At 48.3% G+C, this 13,093-nt stretch overlaps 1 protein-coding gene across 1 annotated transcript in view; it reads right to left on the bottom strand.

Moving 5' to 3' along the window:
• Nucleotides 1-13,093, bottom strand: part of TTC39A (tetratricopeptide repeat domain 39A) — a 43,112-nt gene that overhangs the window by 2,438 nt on the left and 27,581 nt on the right. The window contains exons 12-16 of the mRNA XM_007945880.2: nucleotides 12,710-12,871; nucleotides 3,604-3,695; nucleotides 1,974-2,094; nucleotides 1,488-1,599; nucleotides 975-1,089 (exon numbers count right to left, since the gene is read on the bottom strand). Of these exons, the coding sequence (XP_007944071.1) occupies nucleotides 975-1,089; nucleotides 1,488-1,599; nucleotides 1,974-2,094; nucleotides 3,604-3,695; nucleotides 12,710-12,871 (602 nt within the window). The remainder of the gene's footprint in view (nucleotides 1-974; nucleotides 1,090-1,487; nucleotides 1,600-1,973; nucleotides 2,095-3,603; nucleotides 3,696-12,709; nucleotides 12,872-13,093) is intronic.

Consider the following 13,093-nt stretch of genomic DNA (forward strand, 5'->3'; position numbering starts at 1 on the left):
ATTTGTCCTTTTGTGATTGACTTATTTCACTCAGCATAATGTCCTCCAAGTTCATCCACGTTATGCGGTGTTTTGCAGATTCTACATTATTCTTTAGCAGGAGATATCCTTTTAAAACCCACATCTTTCAGGCACTCTCTTGCCCAGTGGCCTGCCTAGCTCTCTGTTGTTAATATGCAAAACATCCAGGACCTTCTCACGCTAGCCTTCTTTATTTCATCTTCAGTCTTTGCCCTCTCTAACCACTTGGGCAGAAGGACCTAATCACTGTCACCCCAACCTCGGTTTCTTTCCTGTGTCCAAGTATTTGCACAAAACTCTCCCTTGCTTTCTCTGCTTGATAAACTCCTCAAATTCACATGTCACCTCTAGGAAGGCTTTTCAGGGTTAGGTCCCTCTTCAGAGCACCCACTGTCCCTCTGCTTTTCTCTAGCACAGCCCTAATCATACTAGATTAGGTTGCCTATAGCTATCTCTGTGTAATATTTAAGCTCCCCAAGGGCAAGGGCAAGGTTGGCGGTTCAAACCCACCAGCTGCTCCACAGAAGGAAGATGAGGCAATTTACTTTTGTAAAGATTGACCACCTTAGAAACCCAGTGGGGTGTTGCTATGAGTCAGCACTGACTTGATGGCAGTGTGTTATAGCTACCTCTGTGTAACATTTGAGCTTCCCAAGGGCAAGGCCAGGGCCACTGCATTACAAACTCCAAGGGACAGTGTTTCATGAAGCTCCACGTGGATGGGCTTCCTGTAGTCGGACAATTGGTTGGTCCTGGGAGCCGGGTCTGAATCGCCTGCCCTGTGTCCAGCACAGGCCCTGACACAGTGTGGGCACTACTGCATGTGTTGTGAATGGGGGTAGGCTAGGGCTGGGTTCTGTCGTGGGTGGGATGGGGAAGCCCTGAAAATTCTGCCAGAGCCCCAAGTCCAGCCAAAGACCATGTGGAATGACTGCAGCCACAGAGGCACCTACCTGGCAGAAATGCTCCTGAAATTCTCCTCAGCCTCATGGACACGGCCCAGGTACTTCAGACACAGGCCTTTCAGCAATTTCACCAAGCACTCATCATCCACTGAGAACTCATTCTCTGAAAACAGAGCGGTGAAAGGAGAAGACAGGCTATCAATTTTTCATTTGCTCATTACTGCAGCAGCAGCTGCTCTGTATTGGGCCCAGAGACACAGAGGTGGCTTAAGACATGGCTACTGTCTTCAAGGAGATCACATCTGGGAAGGAAAGACAGATAATGGGACAGTGACAATACAGAGAGCTCAGCACTGGCCAAGGAGAGCAGAGGGGCAGTGAGAGCCCAGAGGAGGCCCTGACCCTGCCTGGAGGATAAGGAACACCTTTCTGGAGCAGCTGACAATGAAGATGAGGACAAAAGATGGAGTTGAGAAGTGGGGAATGGCCTTTGGGGCAGGGGGATCTTTCAGCTCTAAAGAACTGGAGTCAGACCCAGCCTAGCAGGTTCCAGGTAATCACCGGGGCCCTTTTCCAGCGTCACTTCAGCCTGAGTGATGATCTCAAGTATCCCGTCGGTGAGTTCTCGCTGCTTCCCAATCACAGCGTAGCCGTTCCAGACGTACATCATTTCCTACAGCAGGGAACAAGTCAGTCCCAGCAAGCTGCCCACACAATGGGGCTGTCTGGGAAGGGTTCCTTCTACCTTGAGGTATCTGAAGCCCACTCTTACTGGTCTCCCCACCCCCACACCCAGGAGGCAGCAATTCCTCAGAGGCAGGGGCTGCGTCAGACTCATCTGCACCCCTCTCCTCAGCCCCAGAGCAGGGCACAGAAGAGTGCCATCACAGGTTGTTGACTGCATAGGAAACCCTCCCTAGGCCTCTGATGCATGGAGGTCTTCCTCCCTCACTCTACTTCCCCGGAGCCCAGGGCTCTCATCCTGGCACTCAGCTGATCCCACAATCCTAGTCCAAGATGCAGGGCCAGTGAACACTCTTTACCCACCAGAGCAGGGACTGGCAGTGAGATAGGGGTGGGGGAGAGGTAGCGTCTGGCCTTCCGGATGGCGAACTTCTCCGTGGGCAGAGACTTCCCAGCAATCTTGAGCTTCAGGCCTGGCACAGCTCTGTGAAAGAGATGAGGAAGTGGGGCAGAGGGTGAGAAAAGACAAGAGAGGATTGAGGGTCCCCTGCCTGCCCCTCTCTGAGCCTTGGTTTCCCCACTTCCACAGTGAGAATATTAAACTCTTAAAGAACTTCCTTGGTCAGAAACAGCCTGTGACTATGCCCTTACTTCACGGTCCTGCCCCAGGACCTGGCCACTTCCTGTGATGAGACACGGGGCACCTCCACACTAGCTGGCTGAGGTGTGAATATACCCAAATGTCCAAGCCTGTTCTGCTTCCAGACTGTCCCTCTTCCACTCCCACAGCCCATTTTCCAGGAAGGCCCAGAGAAGTTGAATCCCAGTTTCACAGAGGAGACTATTGCCCAGAGAACTTGGGCAGGACTTGCTCAAGACTGCACAGATTAAACCCTTAATTAACTATTGCCACATGGGTTGTGTGGTCTCCTGAGCTGTTCCCAAGGGCAAAACAAAATGTGATGCCCAGCTAGGCGAGCCCCTCACTTGGGGCTTCATGCACCTGGCTCCATCATCACCTTCTGATTTCTGCAACAGCTACTGGGTGGGCTGGGGCCTGAGGCCTGAGGCCTGAGCTGTCCAGGCCCAAGAAACAGCTGGCCCTGGGTGTGAGTTCCCCCTAGCCCGCCTGCATATTCACTGTGGAACCTCTCAGGGCCTCAGTTTTCTCATCTCTAAAATGGAGCTAACGATGCCTACCTTTCACAGCGTTTCTCTCAGCAAATACTAAACACCCTATTATTGTGACAGTAGTAGCTCCAGGAAGCTCAAGTTACACCCATTCCCAGGTCTGAGAAGTTGGGGCCAAGCCTCTGCGTGACTGGAGGAAGGCTCCAGACCCCTCCCTCAGCCTGCCAGTGCTGAGCACTGTCTCCAGAAGGCCCTGCTCTAACAGCCTTTCTTAGAAGGCAAACATAGCAGCACAGATAAGAATAAAAGCAGTGGGCAATTTAGCAGGCTCTGAACTCTATGCCGGGCTTTTTAAATATACTATCTGTTTCACTCTCGAAACCACCTGCAAGGTCAAGTTTGTCATTCCTATTTTATAGATACTGAAACTGTCCAAGGTGACACAGCTAAGTGGCAGAAGTTGGATTTAAACCTGTTTGATTGCGACTTTGGGGCTCTCTACTGTGCTTCTCTGAAGAGTTTATCAAGTTGACTCAGCAGAATGGCAGGGCGTTCCTCTTTCTGGACCTCAGTGTCCACCTCTGCCTTATTGACCAGATAAAGAAACTCAGTGAGGAGGATGTTGACAAAAACCACTTTGTGAAAGAAAACCTCGGAACAGATTACAAGGGCTCTCCCAACAGTGGCAGCAGCAGCATGAGGTGGTGACGGGTGAACCTGGGGCAGGGGCCGGAGAGCTCAGGGCTAGGGGAGATGACCACCACCCCCTCCCTGGTTGCCACAGCGTGGGTGTCTGTGGGAAGAGCCTGGCTGGGCTGTCCACAGCTGAGGCCTTTGAGGGGGATGTGCTGGTGGGACCTACCTAAACAGCTCCACTTCGTCATCTCCAAATGGCTTGTAGTCCTCCTCCCCAAACATGCTGAGGTAGGCAGCCTTCATGTAGATGTAGGTGGCCTGTGTAAGACATAGCAACAGCCAAGTGTAAGCAACCTTCTCTCCCTCTGATCTGCGCTCTGGACTGGCACAAGTACCTCACAGTAGTCCAGGGTACTAGCTAACATTATCCCAGGAGGGAAATTGGGGAAGAGGAAGTTGAAGACATTTGAGAAGGTTTAAGTGGTAGAACCAAAAAACACCAAACTCACTGCCATGGAGTCGTATCCCACTTACAGAGACCCCTCCTTGGGTTTCCGAGGCAGTATCACTACGGAAGTAGGTTGTCCAGCCTTCCTTCCGAGGAGTGCCTGGTGGGTTTGAACCGCCAGCCTTCTAGTTAGCAGTCAAATGCCTTAGGCACTACACCACCAGAGCTCCCTTAAGTGGTAGAACTGGGAGTTAAATACAGAATGGACCAGTGCCAAAGGACCCATCCTCTCTGCTCTGAAGGAGAGGAAAGGAGGACCCAAGCAAGTTGTATGTGAGTAGGATGTACTGAGGCTGAAATGTTGACACAGAAACAAGAAGAGCGCCCATAGCAGGAAGGGCTTCTGGGAAGAGACAACTTCAGAGCTGGCCCTTGAAGGACATTGAGAAGATTCACAAGGACCTAAGAAAGTGTCTTCCCAGCAAGGGAAACAGTCTGAGCAAAGTCAAGGGTACGGATGTGTAAAACTCACTGCCATTGAGTCGAATCTGACTCATAGCGACCCCTCCTTGGGTTTCCAAAGTGGTATTGCTACAGAAGTAGATTGTCCAATCTTCCTTCCAAGGAGTGGCTGGTGGGTTTGATCTTCCAGCCTTGTAGTTGCAGTCAAATGTCTTAGGCACTACACCACCAGAGCGCCCAGGGATGTGGAGGTAGGACACAAATATGTAGTAAGGAGCACAGGATTCCTGAGGTGTGAGGTCAGAGAGGAAGGCAGGGCTCTGGGTCAGGGCTGGCTCAGGTTCCCATGGTGCAACCACCTTACTGTGTGTCAGACAATGTACATATATCACCTCGCTTGATCCCAGAGAAGATGACAGAAAAGACTCTGTGCCCTACTTCTCCCTGATTGCTCAGAGTTGACTCCAGGTTTGTGTGGCTTCCAGCCAAGGCCTGGACCACTGGGACCAAATCACCCCTGACAGGAAAGGTGATGCTGTGCAGGAGTCCCCCTCACCCTTACCCCAGCGATCCATTCCCAAATGCCATCCCCTTCACCCAGGAGTTCCCGCATGGTGCAAATGGCTAATACCCTCAGCAGGTAACTGAAAGATTGGTGGTTCAAGTCCACCCAGGGGTGCTGTGGAAGAAAGGCCTGGTGACCTGCATCTGAAAAAACAGCCATTGGAAAACTTATGGAATGCAGTTCTACACACATGGGAGCACCATGAGTCAGAATCTACCCGAGGGTAACTGGTTTTCCGCAGACCCCAGCAAAGAGGAGTCTATCTCTGTGCTGCCCTCCAGTGGCAGAGCCTTGAACTACAGCTGCTTCCTTCCTCCTGCAGGTGCTGCAAAGAAACTTCTTGCCAGAGGCCAAAAAAAGAAACACAGGGGATGGAGGAGGGAAGGGAGCCAGACATCCTGGTGTATAGTCTCTGCAGAAGGTAGAAAGCAGCCTTCACCCAGCAGCCTCACCCACTCTGGAGCCCAGGTCTCCTCCCAGTTCTCTTTACAAAATGAGGAAAAACTGGTCTTTGTGGGGTGTGCAGGGAGAATCTTCCCTCACACAAAACCTGTTCCCAATCCCATCTTCATCCTCCCAGCTGCCCTGGAAGAAACCTAGTGTCATCTTTGCCTTCTCCCTCTCCCCCACCTTCTGCCATTGGGTGTCTACTTCCTGATGACTTCACCTCCTGCCTAGCTCTGGAATCCATTGCCCTTACCTCTCATCCCCACTACTGCGGCAGCCTCCACACCATCTCCCTGCCCCAGGCTCCTTTCTACTGTCCTGGTCCATGATGCTATGACCTACCCCAGTGGTGGTTAACTGCTCTCCCTGCTCCCACTCCTGCCTGCAAGCCACTTCTCACCAAAGCCACTCTGATCTTGTTTAAGGCAGATCGTGTCAGTCAAGGCAGAGACATGTCAGTCTCTTCTTGAAATCTTCTGATGACATCCCATCACACTCAGGATACAATCCAAGCTTCCTGCCACAGCCTGCAAGGTCCTACACAATCTTCCCCTTAGTTTCCTTTCCAACTTCATTTCTGACCATTCTCCCCTCACTACAACACTTCAGGCACACAGGTTTGCATACTGTTCCCAGAACACATCAAAGCACTCCTGCCCCTAGTCTATAGTCTCCTCTGCCTAGAACATTCTTCCTTCAGATAGCCACGTGACCTGCTCTTCATTTCATTCCATTGCCTTCTCAGACAGGTCTCCCCCTACCCTACCACTCTGTACAAAAAAAGCTGTTCCCATCACTCCCCACATCCTTACTTTGTTTGATTTTATTGCACTTGCCAGAGAGAACCTGACACATGATACTGTACATCTAGTTGTTCGTGTACTTACTGTCTCTCTCACTACTAGAATGTAAGCCTTCAGCCGTGGTCTTTGTTTTGTTCATTGTTATATTTCCTGGCTTAGAACAGGACTTGGCATATGGTGGTGCCCAGCAACAGAAGGCAAGAATTCTAAAGCACAAGCCTGAACCACAAGCATTTGAGGGCTTCCCATGGTTAGACTAAAGCCCCCATGGCCACTCCGGGCCCTCCATGCCCTCTTTAAACTCTTTTACTGGCTCATATTCACCCTGGTCCTTCCTTGTGCTGCTCCCTCAGCCTGGGATGCCATTCCCCCTTCTCTGCCTGGCTCAGACTCTCCAGACCCTGACTTCCTCAGGAGACTTTCCCAGGTCTCCCCAGATGCCTCCCTCTCAACTGAGCCACCACGAGTTTGGATGCACGTAGCAACCTAGAGTTGTGAGATCCATGGCTATCGTGGTTATCAAGGGATGTTATGGGGGCCATACTGATGGAAAATGGCAGCTGCCTCCCCTGATGAGAGTCCTGTCTCCCCAGGGCTATTTGACTGTTTTCTGTAAACATTCTTTTTGCTGTATTACTCTGCCAGGTTCTGTGCCAGGTCAGACAGTTGTCCTTAAGAAGCTTATGGCAAAGAGCACCCAGGAAGAAGGGTCCCTTGGCGATCCCTCTGAATCCCACTCCTTGGCTCTGGTGATTCCAAATCCTTGACCCTGATGAGATAGAACCTCTTGGCAGCACCCAAGCTTCCGAGTCTTTGTTCATGCTGTTCTCTCTGCTTGGAGTACCCCCTTACTTCCTCCATTCCACCGCCCTAACTCCTTCTCCTTCAGGACTCAATTCAACTGTCTCATCTTCCAGTAGCCTTCCTTGTCCCCTCAACTGAATTGCCCAGGGCTGCCTATGAGCTCCCCTGCACTGAGCACACTGTCGTCACCAGCTGCTTACTGGCCATTTCAACCCCTACACTGCAAGCATCAGGGGAAGCTTGAAGGCTTCCACAGGGATGACTTTGAACAATCCAGGCACGAGGTGATGCTGAGCAGAGAGAATGGCACTTACGGCAATGCCACAGACAGTCTCTAGAGCTGATTGGTGGACACTGTGGCAGCCACCACAGATTAGGAAGGAATGAGGCCTCAAAACTTGGTCTGCTACAACCCCCAGTTTCACAGAAAATCCTGAGTATTACACAGAGAGAAAAGGGCTGATTCCACCTTCCCAAGTCACACAGTGAGCAGAGGATCAAGTTGGGACTCATAGCCAAGTACTCACATCCTGACACCTGGGAGCCTTGGCCCTCTCTCTGACCACCCCCCCCACACACACAGCTGTGTGGCCACCCCAGACTTCCCCAGCCCCATGTAACTGGACCCAGCTGCACGCCTCACTCCCAGGAAGGCTCCTAGAGTCCTTTTAGCTCAAAAAGGTTCCCTGAGGCTTTGTTCTTGTTGGGAGTGGGAGGTGATGAGGAATGAATGGCAGGCCCACAAAGGTTGGGCCTGAGGAAGCACCTTCAACAAGAGCAGGGTGATCTCAGGGCAAACTGGGCCTCCTTGGGAGGGCTTATGGAGAGAGAAAAAGCTGTGGGCTTTGAATCAGGCAGAACTACCTTCAAATCCAACAGCTGTGTGGTCTAGGAAGGTCACATACCTATTCGTAGCCTTAGTGTTCATACATGAAGAAAGCAAAAGGTCATTAAAAGAAAAACAGAAAGAAAAGACCAAAATGGATCTCAGAAAAGACTCTAAAACTTGCTCTTGAATGGAAAGTAGATGAAGCAAATGGGAGAAATGAAATAAAAGAGTGAATTATTTCAAAGGGCAGCTCAAGAACACAAAGTAAAGTTTATGTGAATGATCAGAATTCCCAGGTGTATAGTAAAGTTGACAAGGGGAAAGTTGTGGTCACTGCTTGTTCACAGCCAGCTATCCAGAGGGACCGAGTAGTTGAACCTGTGGGCTTGGGACCATAGTCGCAGGGGACATCAAGCTCATACTATATAACATATAGTTATATATAACTATATAGCATAACATACTATATAAAACATTGTTCCACCTCCTACTTTGGCGAGTAGCTACTGGGATCTTAAAAGCTAGCAAGCTGCCATCTAGATGGAACAATGGGTCTCTCCTCATCCAGAGAAAAGAAGAATGAAGAAAACTAAAATTCATGGAAACAATTAGTCCTAGTGACTGGCACACCATCTGATCTGCAGCCTATATGACTATGAGACCAGAAGAACTAGATGGTGCCCGGCTACCACTGTCATCCACTTGGAAGGGGATCTATGTAGGAAATCCTTGATAGAGAGGGAGAACAATGTGGAACAAAACTCAAAATCATTTGGAGAAAAAAAAGGGGGGAGGGACCAGGTTTGCTGGTCCAATGGAGCCTGGTGGAACCACTGAGACTATGGCCCCTAGATGCCCTTCAGGTCTGGAATTGAACCTACACCCGTGGTTTCCAGCCAAACAGAAGACAGGCATATGAGTTGAACATTTACCTGAGGTAGATATACTCCTTGGAGAGAACAATCACGGGAGAAAGAAGGGCTGCTTATGCACAGAGAGACAGCTCAGGGGGCAGGAATGCATGGAGAGATGGACACTGGGAAGAGGTAACTATGGGGAGGAAGTGGGAGGGGAGCTGTTGTGTGGTAAACTGTGGTCAATGTCATGAGACAAAGTGTATGTGAACTGCTGTATGGAAAGTGAATTTGCTCTGTAAATCTTCACCCAAATCACAATAAAAAATAAAATAAAAAGAACACAAAGTAAAGTACTATAATGAAATGTGCAAAGACCTGGAGTTAGAAAACCAAAGGGAAGAACACACTCAGCATTTCTCAAGCTGAAAGAACTGAAGAAACAATTCAAGCACAAAGTTGCAATACTGAAAGATTCTATGGGCAAAATACTAAATGATGCAGGAAGCATCAAAAGAAGATGGAAGGAATACACAGAGTCATTGTACCAAAAAGAACTGGTCAATGTTCAGTCATTTCAGGAGGTAGCATATAATAAAAAATAGATGGTATTGAAGGAAGAAGTCCAAGCTGCACTGAAGGAATTGGAAAAAAACAAGCCTCCAGGAACTGATAGAATATCCATTCAGCTGTTTTAACAAACGGATTCAGGGCTGGAAGCACTCATTCATTTATGCCAAGAAATCTGGAAGGTACCTGGCCAACAGATTGGAAGAGATCCATATTTGTGCCCATTCCAAAGAAAGGTGGAAATTATTGAACGATATCATTAATACCAGGAGCTCTGGAAGCATAGTGCCTAAGGCACTTGATTGCTAACCAGAAGGCTGGTGGTTCAAACCCACCAGCCACTCCTCAGAAGGAAGGTTGAGCAATCTACTTCTGTAATGATACTGCCTTGGAAACCCAAGGAGGGGTCGCTATGAGTCGAGTCCGACTCGATGGCACATAACAACAACAAATCACTAATACCATACACAAATAACACTATGCTGAAGATAATTCAAAAATGGCTGCAGGAGTACATCAATGGGGAACTGCCAGAATCCATGCCAGATTCGGAAAAGGGCATATAGAACAAGGGTTATCATTGCTAATGTCAGATGGATCTTGGCTGAAAGCAAAAAATACCAGCAAGATGTTCACCTGTATTTTATTGACTATGCAAAGGCACTCGACTGTGTGGGTATTAACAAATTATGGACAACGTTGCAAAGAATGGGAATTCCAGAACATCTAATTGTGCTCATGAGGAACCCGGTGAAGGAAGAGGAATAATGATTCAAACAAGAGGATACTGCATGGTTTAAAATCAGGAAAAGTGTGTGTCAGAGTTGTATCCTTTCACCATACTTATTCAATCTGTATGTTGAGCAAATAATTCAAGAGGCTAGACTTTATGAAGAAGAATGCAGTTTGAAGGAAGACTAATTAACCTGCAATGTGCAGATGACACAACCTTGCTTGCTGAAAGTGAAGACTTGAAGAACTTACTGATGAAGATCAAAGAACGGATTACACCTCAAAATAAAGAAAACAAAAATCCTCACAACTGGACCTATAAGCAGCATCATGATAAACAGAGAAAAGATTGAAGTTGTCAAGGATTTCATTTTACTGGGATCCACAATCAATGCCCATGGAAGCAGCAGTCAAGAAATGAAACAATGTATCACATTAGGCAAATCTGCTGCAAAAGACCTCTTTCAAGTGTTAAACAACAAAGACATCATTTTGAAAACTAAGGTGCGCCTGACAACAGTATTTTCAATAGCCTCATATGCATGTGAGAGGCTGGACAATGAATAAAGAAAATCACAGAAGAATTGATGCATTTGAATTGTGGTGAATAGTGAATGTATCATGGACTGCTAGAAGCATGAACAAATCGTCTGGAGGAAGTGTAGCCACAATGTTCCTGAGAAGGAAGAATGGCCAGACTTCATCTCACATACTTTGGTCATGTTGTCACAAGGGACAAATCCCTGGAGAAGGATATCCTGCTTGGTAAAGTGAAGGGTCAGCGACAAAGGGATGGATTGACAGTGACTGTGACGATGGGCTCAAGCAAGACAACAGTTGTGAGAGCACTGCAGGAGTGGGCAGCATTTCGTTCTGTTGTACACAAGGTGACTACGGGGCAGAACAACAGCCTTAGTGTTCCCTGTGTGCTCACCTCTCTGGGCATGGTGTGGAGGAAATGGCAAGTGCAAGGCACACTTGAAGAACCCAGTAATAGGCTGCTTCCTCACCCATCCCCTCAGAGAATTCCTTGTTTTCTTGGTTCCTATGCAGGGGTACGGAAAAGGGACTTCTGTGCAGAGGTGGTGGAAGGATGAGGAATAGGGATTAGATGTAGATGACAAACAGAACCCAGGTCAGTGCTAATGGCTACCTGGAGAAGGCATCTGAGGTCATAGTCAGGCTCGTGGGAAAGAGTTCCTGGATTGATTAGCAATGTCTGTTATGGGAAAGGGATAAGATAATGGAAACAGGTGTGCTATATATTAGACCAGCACCAGATTAGATGTCCTCTGACGTCCATTATTCTAAGACTCTGGATTGAACATTCTGCATTGTCATCATTATGGTATGTTGTTGTTTTTAGGTGCTGTCTATTTGATTCTGACTCCTAGTGACCCCGGGTGACAACGCAGAACATCCCCGCACGGTTTTCTAAGCTGCAATCTACAGAAGCAGATTGCCAGCTCTTTCTCCCACAGAGCAGCTGGGTAGGCTCAAACCGTCAACCTTTAGGTCAGCAGCCAAATGTTCAACGATTGTTCTAGCACGGGTGCTAACTATGGTATAAACCAAACCAAATCTGTTTCTGTCAAGTTGATTCCAACTCACAGTGACCCTACAGGCCAGAGTAGAACTGTGCATATGGTTTCCAAGGCTATAAATGTTTATGGAAGCAGCCAGCCATATCTCTCCCACAGAGCGGCTGGTGGGTTCCACCAGCTGACCTTTCAGTTAGCAGCAGAGTACTGAACCACTGTGCCACTAGGACTCCTTTAACTATGGGATAATCACTGCTATTTATTTATTCAGCACTTACCATGTGAAGTTACAAGTTTTCATTTATAAGAACTGTTTTGTTTTGCCTACATGGCATCTCTTTGATGCTCCCCTACACATAAGCATTCTTCCTTTGGGAACTTCACTTCATTTTTCTTCTGAGGAACCACCCCTTCGTCTATACTTAGTGCACAAGGAATCTTCTCACCCTTCTGTTTCCAGGTATTGACACGTAGCCTAAGCCACATGAAGCTCAATCCTGGGACTTTTGTTGAAACCTATCTAGACAACAAAGATGTCACAGAAGTAAGCATAGCCACAGACAGAAAGACCAAAGACCAGATGATGTGATTTGAATTTCTAGATCTAGCTCTACCTGAATTTAGATGTGTCTAGAATTTTCAGTTTTATGAGCCAATGAGCCTTTTGTGTTTAGAACTATAGTGGCTACAGTTACGTGTAGCTTTTAAAATTAAATTAAAAAATTCCATTTCTCAGTTGCACTAGCCACATTAGAAGTACTCACTGTGCATATGTTGCGAAAACCAAAAAACCAAACTTACTGCCATCAAGTCAGACCCGACTCATAGTGACCCCTCTTGGGTTTCCAAGTCAGTATCAGTATGGAACTAGATTGCCCAGTCTTCGTTCTAAGGAGTGGCTGGCAGGTTTGAACTGCCAGCCTTCTGGTTAGCAGTCAAATGCCTTACGCCACCAGAGCTCTTGCATATGTGGCTAATGTGTGTAAAAACAGAACACTTCCACCACAGCAGAAAGTTCTATTGGCCAGCACTAGCCTAGACAATGTGAATCATGTGTCTGTCCCCCGTGATCAAAAATTCTGACTAACACGTAGAGGTTTTAAAGCTTCTCTGCTCCTCAGGGTCTTTAGTGCCTTCCAGCCCTGAGTCCTATTAGAATTTACAGTTCTGTTTAAATTCCAGCTGGCATCTGTGTTCAGTTAGAGGTTTGAACTTTGGTCTGGGGGCTCTGTCATTGGTCCAGGCCCCTGTGCCCCACAACATGTGTGTCGGCCCACCTTGGACCAGGAGTTCTCCTTGCTGAGCAGGTCGGCGTAGAAGTAGGCCATCTTCCACTGGCCCTTGTAGGTGAAGCACCACATCAGCTCCCAGTAGCACATGTGGTGGAACTGCTTCCAGTGCTGCTGGGCCTCACAGCACTCCTCGAACCGTCGGATGGCCTGGGGGTACCCTCTGGTCAACACCTCGGTAGGTGCCCATCTGGCCCCACCCAACCCTGTACCCTCCACACCCTCCCACCTCCACAGCAGGCCCAGGCTTTTCCAGTGCATGGTGGTCTAGCCCTGTGCCAGGCTCAGGTGGGGATAGAAGAGCCCATACTAGTTCTATATCTTGAATCTTATGTGTGACCTTGAGCACAGTTATACCCCCTCTCTGGGACT

The sequence above is a fragment of the Orycteropus afer genome, unplaced genomic scaffold (genome assembly GCF_000298275.1).
Source record: "Orycteropus afer afer isolate SDZICR_OR568_19922 unplaced genomic scaffold, OryAfe1.0 scaffold00145, whole genome shotgun sequence".
Classification (NCBI taxonomy): Eukaryota; Metazoa; Chordata; class Mammalia; order Tubulidentata; family Orycteropodidae; genus Orycteropus; species Orycteropus afer.